Source organism: Centrocercus urophasianus, unplaced genomic scaffold, assembly GCF_019232065.1.
Source record: "Centrocercus urophasianus isolate 14NV4802_14NV808 unplaced genomic scaffold, USGS_Curo_1.0 seq_13, whole genome shotgun sequence".
NCBI lineage: Eukaryota > Metazoa > Chordata > Aves > Galliformes > Phasianidae > Centrocercus > Centrocercus urophasianus.
Genome location: NW_024884475.1, coordinates 20,961,854 through 20,981,816, shown reverse-complemented (window position 1 = coordinate 20,981,816; position 19,963 = coordinate 20,961,854). Strand labels below are relative to the sequence as shown.

The window sequence follows — 19,963 nt, the reverse complement described above, 5'->3', positions numbered from 1 at the left end:
TTTTTTTTTTTTTTTTTTTTTTTTTTTTTTTTTTTTTTTTTTTTTTGAGAAGTCAATTAGGCATGGATTTTTTTTCAATATATTTTTATATTCATTTTCTGTTATTATAATTTTAATTATATATTAGGATTTAATGTGGAACAAGCTAGGCTTTGAAGTGTAACTTTCTGTTAAACATGCTAGTTGTGTCTGCTGCTTCAGCCTGTCCTGCATACTTATTTGGATGTTGGCATATATCGTCTTCTGTGGGATAGGTTTGTCCTCCTGGCAGCTTTTGGGACATAGAGGGCGTTGAGCTGAGTGGCAGCTTAGCAGTGTTCTCCTGAGAAATGAAGGAATACAACCTCATTTGTTTACTCTAGCCTGTTGATAGCTTTTGGAAATAGGTATTGTGGAATAAGCCAACGTAATGGCTTATTATGTATAATGTATTATGTACAATGCCTTATAAATTTAATCTGGCTAATAAACCTATGCTGAAGGTCTGTTGTGATGAGGCGTGGGTGGTTTTTATAATTTTTATTTTTAAAACTTGTTGTGGTAATCTGACAGCTGTACTCATTTTCGGGGGGGATTTTAGACAGATGCAGCTGTTCCTGGATGTGCAACATTTCCCTACTCTTAACAAACAACCAAAAATTTTAGAGGAATGAGGCTGTGCTCTGACCTTCCATGTAACACCTTTTTCTAACACAGCTGATTAATTGTATGTGAGCACATTGACTCATGTTAGAAGATTTATTACTTAAAGTCTGTATTGTATATGGGAGAAATGTACATTTATGCTGTGGTCAAAATACAGATTCAGAAGAGGAGGTGCAGTCTGTGAAAAAAACCAAGAAGGCATCAGAGAAGAAAGCAGCTACTCCAAAACTTGGTCAAGTTCTAAAGCAGCACCCTGTTGTCTATGTTTCAGAGACAGGTAATGGAAACGTGATGCTTTGTGCGCAGTTGTAGTGGGGTGGGTTGCATCATAGGGTTGTTTGACTGATGTACTCTTAAATACTTGTAATAAGACCTCATACAGAGAACAAAAGATTGTTTTCCTTAAGCTAACAATAAGCACTTCTGAATTTTAGTCTCTGCTATTGTGGAAAGCAGTGTAATTCTGAGTAGTGATTAGAATTAGGCATGTGACTTCGCAAGCTGGAATGTTTCTATTCGTTTCGTAGCTGTAGAGGAGGCAAGTATGTATGTATGAGATGTCTTTTTCATACAGTTAAGCACGTTTTTTGAAATGGCTGTTGGTTACCGTAAGTAGGCTTGAAAATCTGGATTTTAATTTAACTTTGTGTATGATTTTCTATGTCTTTAAACTTTGAAGAATATATTGGTGACTGCAAAAAACCCCTTTTTTTTTTTCTTTTTTTTTTTTTTTTTTTTTTTTTCTTTTTTTTTTTTTCTTTTTTTTTTTTAAACATTATTTGTCTGTTGGTCTCTTAGGAAGAACAAGACTTGGAAAAACCAATGGTAAAAAAACAAAACAAAACAAAAAACGTGCATATGCCTTGTATATACCATGCTTGTCTCTCTTGAATTTCAGCTTTCTAAATTATGGAGCTGTTCTTGCTTGTTGTGGGAATGAGTTGATATAACTAACCATGAATTATCATTAACCATTCTTGATCACTTGCAGGTCTTCTGTAGCCTTTTGAAAAAAATGTTCAGTGATTGACCACTATATCCTGAGCAGAATTTTTGTTTAGGTTTAGTCTTCTCTTTGGAAACTGTGGAATTGAACCAAAATTAAAACATGAACTCAAGCTATGAGTAATACCCTTCAATGGGAAAGTAAGGACAGGCTTTCTTCGTAAGATGATTGCGTATTAATTTGTTGTGGTGGTTGTATGGTCACTGTTCCTCAGTATTGCTTCTCAGTGTTGCTTTTTGTGTGATTGTTCTTTCAGGTTTTCTGTGTTCTATCATGAGGCTGTTTTGTTTACAGCTCGTTACTTCTTCACATCATGCAGTTTCCTTTATTAAATTGGAGATGTTATGGAGAGGTTGCTGGTATTGGTTGACAGGTAGACAGCAGCTTATGAAGGCCCATCTTATTTGTGAATTGAGCATATTCAGGTTTTGTGAACTCTGAAATTTGTCTGTGGAAGTGAATTGACAGCTGTTCTGGTGTTTAATACTTCAGTACATCTTGGGGATAGACTTCATTTGGCATCTGAAAACATTTGGCTGAATGTATGTGAATGCATGTGTTGTCATGTGAAGAGTTTTATTTTTGAGAGTATTTGATATATTTGCAAGGATTTTTGCAACTTCTGGTTATATTCTTATTAGTAATTGTTCTCCCAATGCATTTTCTGTAAGAGATCTTTTAGTGGCACTTAAGGGTATGACTGTATATGCAGGCAAAAAGAATCCAGTTATTAAAATAGTGACAGTTATTAAGGTTCTGATTCCATTCCTCTTTGTAAGGTAAAGACTAAAAGTGTTCTGCTTCGGAATGGTGCACTGCTCAGAGCTGAGAGCTACTCGCTTTAAATCTTATCTTGTTACATTTGTTCTTTTCAGATTTGCTTTTAACACCAGTATATCTTTCTGCACTGGAGCTACTGTAACTTGACTTTGATTTGTTGTAATGCAAATAAACTTTAGTATTTTGATACCAAGTACTGGTTACTATACTCAGATCACCTGTGTAAAAGCAACTGTACCATTTCCCCAGAGTTAAAACACTGTAGGGGCAGATTTTGGTCATGGAGGTGTTTCTTAGTGTGCAGGGTATCTGCCTATGTCTTGTTCCATGCTTCATCCAGTCTGAGTTTAGCTGAGGCTTTAATGTTAACTTAATGTTTTAACTTTAACTGAGGTCTTGTGCGTTTGTTTTGTGCTCTAGAGATCTTTACTAGCTGCAGTTCTTTCCCACTATAGATTCCTAGAAACTGATTAAAGCCTGTGCAGTGTTGAAACCAAACCTTCTTGGATAACACACGTTTTATAAGTGTTAGATTTCCAGTCCTTCTGTTAACCCTCTGAGTTTTGTTTGCTCTGGCATCCAATTAGAGGTGTGACTCAGCTGGCTTTTTCCTTTGCTCTGCCTCTTTCCTCCTCCGGGCTGTCTTCATAATCTCTGTTTCTAAGATGGATTGTGCTTATTTTACTTGTCCTAGATATTTGACCTGGCATTTATCTGTACTGTATCGCGTGTTGAGATGAACTCAATTTGCTAAGCTATCCCAAACACTTTTTCCCCCTTGCTTGTTCCTGTCTTTTACTCAAAACTTAATTTCCTTTGACAGTTTTCCTAATTAAATTATAAAGGATAGCACTGATCTCAAAATAGATAAATGATTGGATTCCTGGAGAACAAAAAGCATTGATTAGGTTCATGATGCAATTCTAGGTGGTGTAATCAAGCTTTTCTTCATAGGGATATAATGGGAGTGCTGGTCAAGGTTATTAGTGAAATCCCTGAGAACCATGGATCAAGGTTGCTCTTATCTAAAGACTGTTAAGTACATACAGGGTTGACTTAGTCTATGTCTGAAACAACATCTTTGTAATCTTGAGACTTAACTCTTGAATTTTGTTTTTACTGAATCTGTATGAACTGTTTCTTCAGCTTATTGGAATTTGGGAGAGATTTCTGTCAAGTATGTGACCCATCTATTTGCTTGGGATAAATATCTTCTAAAAGGATAAAGGGATCCCCTGTGCCACTGTGGGGGGGGGGGGGGGGAATCCAGTTTTCTTAAATACTGTTGCAGGAATTAGTTTCTGGTTTGGGTAAGAGTGGAAGTATTAGCTTGTGAAGTTTATTCACATTCTAGAAAGGTAAAAATAAAGCAGGAGTAATTGCTCTCTGGTTCTGTAAGAAATACTTTGTTACTGAAACAAACTTAATGCTTATTTGAATTAATGATAGCCAGGGTGAAGTGAAGCTATTCTGGGAGGTAGCAAAGAGTCTTGGGGTGGGGAAGCCTGCCTTGTGGTAGAACAGGTGAGGGGATTGGGGAAAATCCAAATGTTTGTTGTACTTGTTAAATAGTCAAACAGTGTTATTTTAAAGAAGTGTGGAACCTTGGATTTTGTTTGTGGAAGATGACCTGTTATGATGCAATGTAGCTTACCTGGTTTCATCATAAGTGGCTGTTTGGCAGGAACTGTGACTTAATTTGCTTTTAGTGAACAATAATCTATCTTATATGTTGTGCAGTGGTATTTATGCATGTGTAGCAATTGCTTTGACAATCTGAATTATTGTAAAATACAATTTATTTATTTGTTAAAGGCCTTATTCTAGGTGCTAGTCTGGATTACTCGTGAAGTTAGGAAAATGGAAGTTGGTAGAAGGTGAGTAGGATGGAAGTTACTGGAAAGCTATTCCTCAAGGATTAGAATATAGGGCAAAAAAAGCACAGCTTGGCAGTGTGCTGTCTGAATACCAACTCTTTTCATATAGAGGATATCAAAAGAGAAGACATGGAAAAAATGGGTAAATGCTGGTGCTAGTGACCAAAAATCTCCCAAATCCAACCACTAGTTCAAAGTAGCAGCAGATAGTCAGTGAATAAACATGTTTCATATTGAAACATCTCATAGGGAAGTAAAAAAAAAAAATCTCACTTTTACTTTCTGGGCAATATTAGCATTGTATGTACTTACAGGAGTGAAAATGAGTGAAAGTAGTAAAACAGGTCTTCATGAAGCAGCTTCTCTTCATCAGATTTTATGAAGGGTCAGTCAAACCTCAAGGAAGTTTGACTTAAAATACACCTGAGGAAGGATAGCATGGATTCTGGGAGAAATTCGATGGAGAAACAGGGACTGGTGTTGCAGAGGACAGTGTACAAAGTGTGTAGGAGCAAGCCGTGTGGAAATCAATTTATTTAGGCGCCTGGGTGCTCAGTGTACTTCTTAAAACTTGATTATGTGTCTTGTTTTTCCTTGCGTGGATCTGCAAATACTGGTAGAACAACAAAAGGGTCCTGTAATAATTCAGAAATAGCAAGAAGAGCATTTTTGTAAGTGTACATGAATCTGACTTCAGGGCAGTGCATTGTGTACAAGGGCACTTGTTATAAGCCAGAACCTGGGGTTGTAAAAGAGGCAGTATGTAGCTATGGTTGGAGTAAACTTTGCACTCAACTATATATAATTTTTCAGAAGATAAAAAGCAGAACTTCTGAAGTTCTTCCTGTTCTGTTTGCTTTAGTCCCTCCCCATTTAATTTTTTTTTCCAATACTTATAAATTACTGTAAGCATATTTTAACTATTCAGTAGATGTAATTTGAGTGATAAAATTGGCCAGGTGAAGTTCACTAGTTCACACTCTGCTTCATGGGCTTTCTGTGACTGTAATGCTTCTTAAGATTCTTGAGGGCTTGGGAAAAGCATAGTACTTACTGAAAATGTTATCCTAGGATCTTTTGATACAGCCATTTAATGGGGGCTTTTTCGGTTCCTTTATAGAGGATGTGCATTTGTTCTGTCTTTTGTATTAGTTATTGCTGTGTTGAGTGCTAATAAAGTTTTCTGGAGTCAGAAATGCTCCTAGGCATCAAAGTTGCAATTTTTCTGTGGGTTTTTGAGGCTTAGTGTTTTAAAAAATACAACAGAATAGCAAAACTGCTTTTAGTATTCAAAGTATCTCCTAAGGGGTGTGCAGTCTTTTCTTTACCCAGTCAACTTGGAATAAAGCTATATTCAACAAATCACTGTGTTAAGAAAACAGCAGAGCATGATTTATTTAGCCTATAATAATGAAAGGGAACTTCCCTGACCTCAAAGACATGGATCCTTTAAAAAAAAAAAGCCTGCCTAGCTCTTAAGATGTCATTATTGTTAAAGGAGCCATGAGTTGCAGTTTGGAGTAGTACTTCCCCATTCCTTCCCCATCCCCAGTGACCTTTTACCTCTCCTGAGGTGTGGTTTCACACGAAATATGTTTTTTAAAATAAAATTTTATTAACCCTGTTAGGTTTTTGAAGAAGCTTTGTAGTGTGAAAACTTAGTTTTGCATTTAGAAAGTAGTATTACAGCTCCTCCTTATTTTACAAATATCAGTTTTAAGGTTTCTGAGCACATATTTGAGTTGTCCCCACTTGAATTTTCTCCAAGGTTCTTCCTCCACCTTGTTTCTTTGACAGCACTGCATGTTCTTATCGTGCAGGTAACTTCAGACAATAAACCAAAAAAAGAAGCTTCATTGGGTGGAGGGGACTCGTATCTGCTTTGGGAAAATAAAGCTGCTCTTATGGTGAAACTAACCAGTTCAAGTGCATCAAGCTCTCTGTAATGAACTGGAAAGTGTTAATGGACTGATAACTTCTGATTGCATGCCAGGGTGATACGTGCAGCAGTTTCTATGGCACTGTGCTTATTTAATTTAAAGGGAGTTGCTCTAATTAGTGGTTTGCAGATTGTTTATGGTGATGATCATTTATTTTAGATCTAAAAATATATCAGGATCCGTATTATTTTAATGGCACCAAAATGTCTTACTAGAGACATTTGTAAAAACAGAAATGTGCATATTTGACTAAGAGTTTCATTTGGAATTTACTGGATGAAAGAGTATTAATGGTTATGTAGTTTGGCACTGAAGTGTGTAACTCCAATTAGGTGTGGCAGTTATTCCATTGAGGTTCTGGCATCCCAGAACCCTTTTGTGAAAGATACACAACCCTTAGTGAAAAATATAACAATTTCTTGAAATTATGTCTGCTAACTGGAAAATCCCAACAGATGTAAAAAAAAAAAAAAAAAAAAAATAAACTGATTTCAGAAGAATGGTACTTGGATGGTTCTGGTAGACTTTTAAATTTTTATAACAGAATGGAACCTTGACATGAGGATATAGGCAGAGCACTAACAATTATGGCTTAAAGTACAAGTTTGTAGTACGCCTGAAATCAATCAGCTTGTTGACAAATGACTCTGGAAATCTAAATGACTACACAGACCAGTTTTTGAAATATGGATTGGAACTACTGTGATTTTAGATGAGGGTGATAGAGAATACATTTTTAGGAGAGATGGTTATCATAGCTTTCTTCAAGACTTACTTTAAGCAAAAGTTGAGTACAACATGCAGAGTCCTAACTTGTGTTGGAACTGTTAAGTACTGGTAAACGCATGCTTAAAGTAATAAATACAAGCATTACTTTATCCACCCTGAACTTCAGCTTGGCAGTAATGCCTACTGCAAGTTCTTTAGGGCAGGAGGCATCTGAAGTCCTTGTGCAGATGTAGCACCATTAAAACTGAATATCCAGGGTGTTGTCATCTTACACAAGCAGTGAAGGTATAGTGACTTTGGGGGAGGATGCCATCCTCTAGCTGTGTTTAGAAGGCCTTTCTGTGAAAGTCTGCAAGCTTTTATGTTTAACATACGTTTTTCCTACTACATACTGCTTACTCCTTGTATAGATGCACTGCTCATGTTTGGAGTTGGTATTAAAACCAAGCACTAACAAGCACTTGCAAATGGGCTGCAGGAGGTAGTTGATGAACCTCATTGTGCTGCTATAAAATGGAAGTCGGGTGTGTTCAGGTGTCACAGAGTAGTTTTTTAAACCCATCCAGGATGTAACAGTTATTGGTTGTTGCTAGGGCAGCTTGTTCCTGTAAATTACCTGGCGCAGAAGGACCCTGCTTCATGTGTAGTGTTTGTATCAAAAATAATTAAAAGCAATCTCCTGGCTGTCATGCACATCTGTTCCGTTAATCACACGAGTTTCTCTCTTTGTTACATCTACTTCATTTCCAGAAAACTCAACTAGAATGTGTGTCCTCAGCTTGCATTTGTAAGTCTTCAGAGGTAACACTAGAAAAAAACCTAAACCTCAGATGTATTTGTTCAGTGTGTGCATTCCTTTTATAGCACACACAAAATGTGTGGATATAAACAGGAAATATTATTCTGAGAGTAGTGTGCTGTTCTACAAATGTTCTACAGAGTAAAAGTCATCTGCTTGGTGATAAGATGAATTCCCATTTCTTAGCCTTAGTTGGAGTCAGGGACTTCTGCAGTCCCATCTTGACTGTTCACCTGGAAATTTCTGTAAGACAGGGCTATGAAAATGCTGACCTATTTTGTCAACTGAATTCAAAACTTTCCCCAGTGTTTTTCCAGAAATTGTTGTCTAGTTTCCATGAGTGGGAATGTCTTCCTCCTATTGTGGTAGCACAGAACTGGTCATATGGTGAGAAGCAGTGATCTGAGCAGTCTGGTAGCAGTGCTGGGACTCCCTTAGTACTTTTAAGGCTGTAAAATATGTCACCTTCTTGTTTGTAAGGGAACTGTAAGTGTACAGCTGATTAATCAACCATGCTGTTGACTTCTGTGGCATTAGGCATGCACAAGGAAGAAGTGTGAAGGTGTTAGTGAAAAAGTTCAAGTTCTTACATGCAGGAAATAAGCGAGGGATGCCTGGAGATGAGGTAGACTTCTGATGTTTTGGAAAGTTCCTGAACACGAGATGAAACCAGACAGGTGCTCACCTGTCTCATAAAGCATCTGTTGGATGCCACTGAGTGCAGTCTGAGTGGCTTTGTTTCCTAATGACTGTTCTAGGGTTCTTGCCCATCTTTCTCTATTTACGTTTATATGTGGCTGTCCCGAAGTGCTGTCTCTTGTTCTTGCTGAGCACTTGCCCTGTGCAAATGCTTCCAATTCTGTTGTTTCTAGGAAGGACATAATTAAAGCAAAACTCTGGTCATCTGTGGTGCTTAGTACTGGCATCATAAATGACTCAAATCCACATCCTTTTTAATTAAAAGTTAATTATATTTACTCTACTTCCCTCTAATTGAGGGAAAGCAATATCCTGTTGGTTTTTTTATGTTGCTATTTAAGTGGTTACAAGTGAATAAGGAAAAAAAATTCAATCTTGTGTGCAGATTATGTGATAGTAGTGGTAAATAAAGATTCTTTTCCAGCTTGGTAGCAGTCTTTAGATTAAAAAAAAAAAGCATACAAAACACGTTCATAGTTGGTCAGCTGAATGTCTTCTTGAACAAGTAAATGTAATTCCTCTTACATGCATTTGTTTTTTTTACTAATAAGTGCATTTTGCTCCTGCAAATGTATTTTCTCATTTAAACCAGAAATATCAAAAGAAGCAAAATTCTGAAACTGGGTTGAGATGAGCAGTCTCATACCCAGACATCACGCTGCTGTGGATTAGGAGCCTAAAGCATTTGGTGTCTGACTCTCCCAGATAGATAACAGTTAAAGTGAGCTAAATGGCAATAAAGGATCTACAGCTGCCTGAGCAAAATGCCTAATTGGGCTGAGAACAGCGAAGCTTTCAGAGGGACCTGGGCTTCAGTTTTGTCTTTCATATATTGCCTCATGAATTGAATTGGCTGAAATTCCATTTTCTGCTAGATAATTTTTTTATCTTCAGGCATTCTTCATTTAACTGCTGAACCAATTTCTCCCCTTGTAGTACTTTGCTCTATTTTTCTTTCTCTGAACTTTCACAGGAATAGTCAGGATCCCTGTTGATTTGTGTTATGTGCTGCTTGGTAAGTGACCAGGAGCAGGAAGTCACAGCCGATGCCTAAAATGGTTGGGTGGCCTCCATCTGTTGAGAAACAGTGAACCAGAAGAAAAGATCTGTAATTTGTGTTTGTATAAAATAGAGATAGCAAGCATACAATGTAATTTAAACTTAGAAGTGATAAAGAACACTTTTTTTTTTTTTTTTTGCAGGAGAGGTATGGGCGTCTAACTTAGTGGCTGGAAAATGAATGTATGGTAGCAATAATAATGTGAATTTAAATATAATTATAAAGCAGCTTGGAACATTTTTGTGCATGATGTGCTGTGTGAGTGATCAAAACATCTACATCTTGAGAAGTAAAACCAGACTTCAGTTAGGGGCATGCAAATAAGACTGCCTCTGTTTCTTGCCAGTCATTGAGCCTTATTCTTTTTGTATTGCCTTGTTCAGTTTGGGGCTTCACTTGCAGTTTGCTTCTTATGCCTTTTGAATTCTTAAAAGATTTCACAAGAAAGTGTTTTTTATCACTAATCAAAAAGTGGTGTTTTTCTTCTATGGTGTTACATTGATCTGATGGTTTGGCAGTGGTATCCATAGCTTTTTGTATGCTTCAGTGGTAGGGTTTCATTTGTATAACTATCAGCAGGGCTTCACAAGGTGACACACAACTCCTTGAAGTCCTTGGTGATCTTTTTTATTGATTTGACTGTGTGAAGAGTTTGGATCCAGAATGAATGGAAGACCATCAAGCTTTCTTTCTGTTTTCCATTGCTAGAAAACAATGTACATGGGGAGGTTGGTGGCCCTGCCTCTGGCAGGGGGTTGGAGATTTGTGATCCTTGAGGTCCCTTCCAACCTAGGCCACTCTGTGATGTTATGAATCCTAAGAGCCAAAAGTGAGTTTTGTTTTTGTTCAGTGATCTGTGGGCTAATACTTATTGTTACTGTGTGTACTGCTTCCTCTGCCTCCTGTGTTTGGAGGTGTCATTCTTTTTTATTAATTGAAAAATCTGGTTTTGTGTGTTGAACTCCTGTGTGATTCCTGCTTTCTCTGAAACGGCTGCATTTCTTTGAGATGCTTCTGGGTGTACTGCAAGGACAGCGAGTTTAACTGCAGAAATGCAGAGGATAGAAGATAGCTCCTAGAATGTGTGACTAAGCAGAGATAGTTTAACAGCACGTTTTGCTAAAGCACTCACAAGGTGTGAGCAGGACTTGACAAATAGCTAAGTAATTATTCATGCCCTATAATCACATGTGAGAATCTACTGCGGGTGCTTGTAAGTACAGTGTTCTAGTGTTCAAAGCACATATTAGGTGATCTATTAATACTACAAACAAATGAAACACAAAGCTAGATTTATTTTACGTATGTTATTTCAAGAGTTGTGCTGTGCAGTTGAATGGCAGTTCAGATTTCAGTGACCTGTATTTCTGTTTATGTGCTATCTTATGTAAGAGGGGAAGACACTCTGCAGACCTTTGTAAATAAGACTGAATGTGTTTATGCAGGTTGAAGACCTGAAGCTTTATTTTAGCAATCAATTTAGTCAGACTTAGCTATGCTATTTAGATGCTAAATATTACGTTATGGAATGTGGCAATTTATTTCCCTCTTTTGTGCCAAATCAACTTCAAACATGCCTAGTATTGTCTTAGGGTCTATGGTTCTATGGTAATGCAACCTGACCAAAGTAATTCTCTGGACATTATGAGAACCACGTGTCAGAAGTAATATAATATTCTTCATATTTAGATGAAGAGGATGACTTTGTCAACAAGAGAATTTCCCTGAAACCGAAGGAGAATGGGACATCAGCAATCAGTTGTCCAGGAGCAGCAGCAGTGAAAAAAGGAGATGTAAAGCCACAGGCTAAAACCAAACCATTATCTCCAGTGAAACTGACTCCCACCTCAGCTCTTGATTACTTTGGGACAAGAAGTGTCCAGCGGTCAGAAAAGAAACTGGTAGCGAGTAAAAGGAAGGAAGTAAGTACTGATGGTGCTCCTTTAGGTTGCTCTGTGTCTGAATGCAGAACAAAATGGCTTACTTAATGGCCTTCAAACGATTCTTCCTTTTGTACTGCTTAAGGTTACTTTTTCATAACCACTCAAGTGTAAGGGCAATTTTGACAGTACATACAAGCATATCAAGTCTGCAAATACAGTTGTAGAGTAGTGCTTCTATATTTGAGAAGAGAGCATAAGGTTGGAAGCAGTGCTTTCTTTATTGCTTTTTCCCACGTAACTTTTCTTAAAATATTACAGCAGTTTTATGAGAAGAGTAAACAAAGAGGTAGCTTATAGTTTAGAGAAGGGTGAAGGTGGGGTGTGGTGAGCTTGTGCAGGGGGAAGAGGAATAATGTTGTTTTCCAGAGCTTTATAGTGTATGCATTCATGGAATAACAAAGCAACAAGTGTAGCGTGGAGGAAGTTCAAAATTGACAGTGTAGTTGTTGGCCCTGTGAAGCTGACCAGCTGTGGTAGCTTTAGAGATGTTCAGTACTATTTGAAGAAGCGATACACAGGTTACACCGTGGTTTTGTTTTGAATAGGAAAACCTCTTGAAAACAGTCCTGGTTAAATGTGTATAGGTTAGGGACAAAATGCTGCGTGTCTACTTACCAGTCCTTTTCTAGAAGTACACAAAATGAAATTTTTATAAAATGTTGAGCAAACTGAACTGTCGATCTGTTTTTTTTCTTACGTATAGCCTTCACAAAGCGCAGACAGCACACTAGATGATGAGGCCATTGCTAGGCAACTGCAGCTTGAAGAAGATTCGGAGGTAAAAGCTGTATAAATCTGTTGCTGTATGCCGGGGGCAGTTTGTTTAACTTAAGATGTTAAGAAATGCAGATAGACTCTCCGTGGATCCTATAAATTACATGTGCACACGCACCTCTGTTTTGCTTGAACTCTTGCAGATTTATGCAAACTTAGGCAGTGATTTATAGCCATTATTTCAGTTACGTAAATAGAACGTTTCACCTATTTTCTGTCTCTGCAGAATGTTTCTACCCATGCAGGTGTCTAAAATCTTGTTTTTCACACAGAACTTGTTCTCTGCTTCCTTGCAATTGTATGTGTTTTATTCCCTGAGGCAAAGGCACACTTGTCACATGTGTTGGCTTTACTCTGGGAAAATCTGTTCATTTCCCGTTGGTAGTATTGAGCATCCTTAGAAATAGATATCTTAGGTGCAAAACATGACCTTGTCCTTGACATCCCCAGAGGTGTGATAAATCTGGCTTTATTGTATTGGAAAGTTAAAAAATATGTTAGGAAAACTGAGTTGATTCCAACAAAAGCAGCAATTGTGTAACTATAACTCTGTAATCATCTGACATATAATCAGAGGAATGTGCATTGTCAGGTGCGTATCTGCTTCAGTCTGGTTTGTGTTTGGTAATCTGTGCCCTTCCCCTATCAAGGGGAAACAAGGAAGACATTCTTTTAATCATTATGGGCACATAAAAACAGTGCCTGTGGTATATTATTGTTACGAGGTCATCTGCTTGAGTCTTACAATGTGGCATGTTAGACATTAGGATAGTAATGAAATGATTTTGTTGTTTTGTTGGAAGAGCGGTCGGTATTTACTTACAGTGATGCTCACTGAATTAAGGAAGAGAGGTTTTCCCCAAAGGGCCATGTTTGATAGAAGAGGTTACCCGAAGATCAGTTGAAACTGTGTGTGTTGCATTCACCTTGCTATGTGAAACAAAGATCTGAAGGGACAGAAAACAACTTCAAAAACAGATTGTATGGGCCTGTTAACACGTCTGGTGCAACAAACTCAAACTCTAGTTTTGCACTATTTATGTCATTTCTGGGGCAACAAGTCATTCTGCAGTGCCACCTTCAGAAATTTATTTGTACCTGGTAAGCTGGTAGGATATTCCCATCTTCCTGCCCCTTCCCTCCTACCCACCCCAACTATATGCCATCTTATTTTAGATATTTTGTCTTGAACAGTGGAGAGTTTTAAAAGATAGTAGAACTGAAACTTTCTTTCTCTAAAACTTCTTTTCTCTCCTCCCAGCTGGAGAGACAGCTGCATGAAGATGAAGAATTTGCTAGAACTTTGGCAATGTTGGATGAAACACCACAGAAGAAAAAGGTTGAATTCTTTTTAAACTTTGGTTTTTCAAAATTGTATTGCTAGGGCTTATCTTGTTGAGACACCTCATCTGTGTCTAAAATTATGAGGCTTCCACACAAATGCCTTAAAAATAGCAAAAAAATTCTTTTTGCGTGAAAATAACATGCTCACTTTTTTACACTTTCCTCATGGGATTTCTTCACTCAGTAAATTATGTCATTTCTAGCAGCAAACACTAATATATCTTTGTGCTGTTTGTCTTGAAATGTAAATCTAAGTTATAGTTCTAATGAAGTCTGTCTCAGCTGTCTGTGGATGCATCTAAGCTGCTTTGTCTCCTCTGTTCCTTCTGCTAGTGGAGATCATCTGTGTCATGACATGTGTACCTGTCTGTAGGTTTCATCTTATAGTGAGTGGGTCAGAATCTATCTTGTCTGGCAAAAAGCCTTTGTTACTGCCATACCACAGCTGAGACCGGTGGCTTAACTATCGTTTCCTTGTATGATATCAATGGATGAAGGCATGTACCTAAAGTATGAGAATGGTTTCAATAGTTGAATGATTCTCCTTATAATTTTTCCATTCTCCAACCATTCACTGTTCACGATCTTGATCCAAATTTGATTTTTATGAATTTAGGAACTCACAGTGGATTTTTTTTTCCTGTGAGATAGTTTGTTTCATTTGCAATCATCTACGACATGCTGAGATTTGCTTTTGAACCAGTCTCAGTTCCAAGGGAACGTACACACTTATGAGTGATGCTCTTCATTTGAACAGTGATCGTGAAGGAAAGCATCATATCCTTTAGGTTAAAGTTTTACATCCATCCCTGCTCAGTTCACAGAAATGGTCTGCTCGTCTCTCTAATACCTGAAGTGAAGTGACATGCTGAGGGCTGATACCTTAGGTCAGCTTTAGCTCCTCTGTTTCCTGAGGACCAGATCAAGAAAAGTGAGTCAAGGCATGGGAGAGAAAGGAAGGAAGAGAATATGCTCCATCTTCAGAGAGAAGGGGCAAGCAGGGATCTTCAGTTTTGTCTCTAACCCCAGTGATGGGAGTTCTCCTAGTTGCCATAGCTTGTGGTGTGAGGCGCAGGACCACTTATGGTACAGTAAAACAGTTCCTGTGTTACATATCTAGGGTTTTGGAAGTTAGGATAGCTCTTCTGGATATTGCAAACACTTCTGCTAGTGCTACTGCTATGAGAGTTGAAACATACCAACTGGAAGTTTGTCTGCTGTTTGAATTAAAAAAACAATTGCGTGTATGGCTGAATGTAGGATTTGCTCATCTGCTTGCTGTTGATAGTATTCTCACTTGTGGTAGGGAGCAGCTTTTTTGTGCACGTCATTCAGTCTGATGTACTGAACAGTTATAAAACAAACAGTTAGAAACAAACGCTTAATGGCGTTTTGGGGCACATGTTTCTGATTTGCATCATTTGTTTGCTTAGGCCCGGAGAGATTCGGAGGAGCAAAGGGTGTTGAGCATCAAGAGCAGTCCTCATGTGACGGGAAGATACAAACAATCCCATAGAGGTGGGTTTCTAATAGGGTGGATTGGTGAAATGTTTTCAAGTTTCAGTATGTTCTTACCTATGTACTCTCACTCCTTTGCCTCTTTCAAGTGAAAGCAACAAACTCGGCAGCTGAAGTAAAAGAACAAACTAAATCTGAAAATTCAAGAGAGCCTAACTTACATCCACGGTCATCTGATGGTGAAATAGCAAGGGCAGTGATGGAGAAAACCTTGCCTTTGAAACCTACCTCGAAGCTTGTGGCTCTAAAACAGAAGGAGGAGACTACTAAAAAGGAAAGTGGCACTCAAAATTTAATATCAAAAGAAAAAAATGCTGTGGGGAAAGAGGAGAAAAGAACACCCAAGAAGGAGAAAATTTCTCCCAAGAAGGCTGAGGTAGGAGCTGTTCATGTGAACCTAGTTGGCTTGGTGGAGCTTACAGGGAAGCAATTTTCCTATTGTATGTCACTGTTGTATCCAGGTACTTTTTTGTGTGTATTTTGGGTGATTTTTTTAAGAATTTAGAATCTTAGTAGAACTCAAGTTCCTAGCAATTCTAGAAATGTATGAGATAAATTAGCTGGAATATACAGATGAATTACATGAAGGAATTGAGCATTTTTTAATGCTCTCTAAGATGTGCGCAAACACAAACATCAGTGAAGTACTTTTTTTTCCTCATTTAACTTCCAGAAAGCCTGTGTAATGCAGAATTTTTGGCAGCAAATGAAACAGAGGTGATTTTGTGAACGCTATACTTCTAAAAGCACATCACTTATTTTCTTCTCCCCTCCCTCTGAAATTTCCTGTCTCTGAAATATATTTCTTACTGTTAAAATGTTACATAGGAATGGAGTTCAGTGTTCTCTTAACTGTCTGATTCAGTAACAAGTGATTGAACATATTCCAACAGTTGTTGGCTACTGCAAAATGTACCTTTTAATCATAAAATAAAAATATCTTTTTTTTTTTTTGTGCATGTAAATAATAGTTGCAAGTGGGAGAAGAAAGCCTGTGGCATTTTGATAGGGTGAGAAGTAATGGCCACAAGTTGCAATGGAGGAGGTTCAGGATGGATACTAGGAAAAGTTTCTTCTCTAGAAGAGTGGTGATGCATTGGCACAGATTGCTCAGGGAAATGGTGGAGTCGCCATCCCTGGAGGCATTCAGGAGCCACATGGATGTGGCACTGAGGGACATGGTTAGTGGGCACACTGCTGATGGGCTGATGACTTGATTTTGAGATCTCCTCCAACCTTGGTAATTTCATGGTTTTCCTTTTTATTACCCGAATTAAATTTAAAAAATAAAAAGCTTACATGACTTATAATCTACTTCTAGCATTTCTGCTTCTTACTATAGCATACTATAGCATGTCAGTAACTGATCATCATTCTGGAATCAAATTGGGTGTGAATTTAAGTAATGACTTCATTAGTAAAGTGAACACATATATGCTGAGTACAGATAAAGATATGAAAACTGAGAATAAATATTGGATACGGTTCTTTAAATAAAAGAAAGTATGACTGAAAAAAATCACCATAAGCACCTCCTTCACTTTCCCCACCCCAGAGAAAAAAAACCTCGCAACCTCCTTTTCCAAACAGCAACAAAAAAATCCCACGGGCTTTGGTGTTACTTTTTAATAGATAAAAACAGACATTTAATTTTCCTTTATCTTTGTTCCATAGGTATTTATTTACACTGCGATCCTTGTGTTTTTCATTGCATTTTATGTATCTAATAAATGTGTTTTTATATGTACCACGTATTTATTTTTCTTTTGCCCAAGTCTATAAGTCCTGAGGATTCTGAAAAGAGACGAAGCAACTATCAAGCCTACAGAAGCTTCCTCAATCGCGAGGGTCCGAAAGCTCTGGGTTCCAAAGAGATACCTCAAGTAAGCTTGGCTACAGTAGAACTTCTCTACCTAGAAGTGGTGTGCATCATAGGCTTCTGGTTACAAGTGATCTAACAAGCATCAACTGCACTATTTGAGGTTTTTTTAATGGGGGGAAGGGGGGCTAAATTGGAATGCCAAGCAGTGATTGAATGCAAGAAAATATACTGAGAAATGAAATTCCTTATCTGGCTTATGAAGCCATGCTGATGTAAAATAGTTACTGGTCTTAGTGTTTGAAGGTTGCTGTCACTCCTTTGACTGACATTGCTGAGCTTGAAGTGAAGCGTTAGGAATGTGATAGGGTCAGGTTAGCAACGTGTGAAGTATTGTTGAGAGCAGTTCCTTCTAATAGTTTCTGAACTTCTACAGCTGTTATCTATAGCTAGGTAGATTGGGTTAATTTTTAAAATTTCATAGAGCACTTGACATGGTAAAGATTTGAAAAACAAAAGAACTCATGGTTGAAGGAGTATTTGTAGAACTGCATCACTGAATGGTATTTTCCATGTTATGGTTGTCAGGGAGCTGAAAACTGCTTGGAAGGCCTGACATTCGTAATTACAGGAGTTCTGGAGTCCATTGAAAGAGATGAGGCCAAGTCTCTGATTGAACGTTACGGAGGAAAAGTGACTGGCAATGTCAGCAAGAAGACAAACTATCTGGTTATGGGACGAGACTGCGGGCAGTCTAAGTGTGAGAAGGTGAGCATTGTGCCTGAGGAAGTGGAAGCAAAAAGAAATAATTTACTTGACTTGACTTTTTCATTTATCCTCTGCAAAGAGTGAGCATTACAAACGTGTTAAAAAGGAAAAGTTGCTTAGCATAGTTAGTTCCAGTTTTTAGATTTCAGTTTATTTTTGTTTATGCACACATAAATTAAGAACAACAGCCTTCTGTTGCTTCTTGTTTTGTTTGCAAATGTAGCCTTTGCTGAAAGGATCTTGAAGTGAATTATGTAGCTCTCATTTACCATACTCTTAATTCTTATTTTTGCCCCCAGGCGTCGGCTTTAGGGACAAAAATAATTGATGAGGATGGCTTATTTGATCTTGTTCGAACCATGCCAGGCAAGAAGTCCAAGTATGAGCTGGCAGCTGAAACAGAGGTTGGTTTTGTTATTCTTTTTTTTTTTTTTAATTGCAGGGTGCTTTGATCTTTTATTCTCTGAACAGTAGCCTTATCTGTGATTGTCAGCTTGACCTCATAGGTTAAAAGAATTGAAACTGAAAAACTGCATTTGTGTTTTAAAAATTCTACCTAGGACTGATAAGGTTTACTATAACCTTTTTATATTCTGACATTGTTTTTCACATTTAGGTATTTTAGGTAGCTGTCTGAGGGATTGTTGTATCCTCTTACATGGCTTTAGTTTTTAGCATTCTTTGTTCTTTGATTTTTATATGGTACCCAGAGACTGTACTGGTGCATATTAGAGCTATAAATAACCATGTGTTTAGATAACAGGCTTTACTGAAAACAAACAAACAAAAACCCTCCTAAACCATACTAAATATACTTATGTGCAATTAAATCTAGCCTGTAGTGGCTGATAAAATGTTGAGGGGGGGGGGGGGGAAAAAAAAAGTTATGTTTGGCATAGATATTGCAGTTATTTCTGATGTGGCTAGACATAAATTGCCACATGTAAATATACTGTTGGTGTCATCCCAAGAAGCAGCTCTGAGGTTGTACTGATTGCTTTCGCTCCCTTTTTGTTTGTTTTGGGTTAAATACCTTCTCTGCTTTCTTAAATGACTGCTGCTGCAGTTCTCTTGTAAGTGTGTACTTGAGAGGAGTGCTCCACTTTTTTTGGAAACGTGTTTCCTGGAAGTGTTCCTAGTGTTAAATTTTTTTTAGAGTTGAGACTTGGAATTGTTGTTTAAGATCTGCACTTCTCCTCTGTCTGATGGAAGGCCTGTTCTCTGCAACCTGACAGTCCTCGGTTTCAAATGATTTCTTTTCATAATACATCACACTCAGTGAGGAAGGAGACTGCTGCAAGTTGGACTACTCCTGGGCTGACCTGGACACTTTGTGGAGTGGGTTCTGCTACACAACCTGGTGGCATTGTTTAACAGTGGCTTAATTTTCAGAGAATGTTCCTTGGTTTACTTCAGGGTGTTTATCAGTACACAAGCTCTGTGACTTTCTTATGCATGCCTCTGCGTATGTTCAAGCACAGCATGTTAATTAATATATATATTTTTAATTTTTGTTTAATTTTCCTAAGACAAAGAAGGCAGAATCAAGACAGAAAAAGACACCACAGAAAACAGAGTCTGGCAAAAGGAATTTTAGTCCTCTCAAAGGGGAAGCTGACAGGAAGAAAAGTAATCGTACACCTGAGAAGGGAGGTACCTTCAGATCTGTCGTGAAAGAAGCTACTGCCATTCGAAAGCTTAAGGACTTTGAACATCAAACTGTGGTGAAGAAAGAAGCCCCCAAACATAAGGGGACTTCGGTTTCTGAGAGCAGTGAAAATAAAACAGAGGCATTACTATGGGTAGATAAATACAAGCCTGCATCTCTTAAGGCAATAATTGGACAGCAGGGGGAGCAAAGCTGTGCCAATAAACTCCTTCGATGGCTCCGAAGCTGGCACAGGAATACCTCAGAAGATGGACAAGGTGGTGAGCATGGTCAACTTCTCTCTGTTCTTCCACGCCAGTTGCACTGCTTGGTACCATATGCTGGTGGGGGCCCTCTGTGACGGGAGAGCAACTCTGCACAGTATGAACAGAATGACTCTAAATTCAGATGCAGGTTTTTAGAAACAGTTGAGCCTGAGTGTTTTGTTGAAGCAGTTGCTCGCTTACCCCTACTTCTGTATGAAGGTACTGTGGGGTATTTTCTTAAATGTGACTGTTGTTTTCCAAAGCAGATGAAAAAAATCTAGCAGTAATATCTATATAAATAGCATCCAGGCTATTTCAATTCTTTTTCACCAAGAGAAATAGTCATCA

General features: G+C 38.0%; 1 protein-coding gene across 2 annotated transcripts in view; it reads left to right on the top strand.

Annotated features, from left to right (window-relative positions):
- Window positions 1-19,963, top strand: part of RFC1 (replication factor C subunit 1) — a 38,491-nt gene that overhangs the window by 7,509 nt on the left and 11,019 nt on the right. Inside the window, exons 4-13 of one of the 2 annotated variants that reach the window (XM_042812903.1) lie at window positions 803-922; window positions 11,225-11,457; window positions 12,182-12,256; window positions 13,514-13,591; window positions 15,030-15,114; window positions 15,204-15,490; window positions 16,890-16,997; window positions 17,522-17,701; window positions 18,001-18,105; window positions 19,231-19,627. In XM_042812903.1, the coding sequence (XP_042668837.1) occupies window positions 803-922; window positions 11,225-11,457; window positions 12,182-12,256; window positions 13,514-13,591; window positions 15,030-15,114; window positions 15,204-15,490; window positions 16,890-16,997; window positions 17,522-17,701; window positions 18,001-18,105; window positions 19,231-19,627 (1,668 nt within the window). Of the gene's footprint in view, window positions 1-802; window positions 923-11,224; window positions 11,458-12,181; window positions 12,257-13,513; window positions 13,592-15,029; window positions 15,115-15,203; window positions 15,491-16,889; window positions 16,998-17,521; window positions 17,702-18,000; window positions 18,106-19,230; window positions 19,631-19,963 lie in introns of both variants that reach the window. The other variant, XM_042812902.1, reaches the window with a different exon arrangement.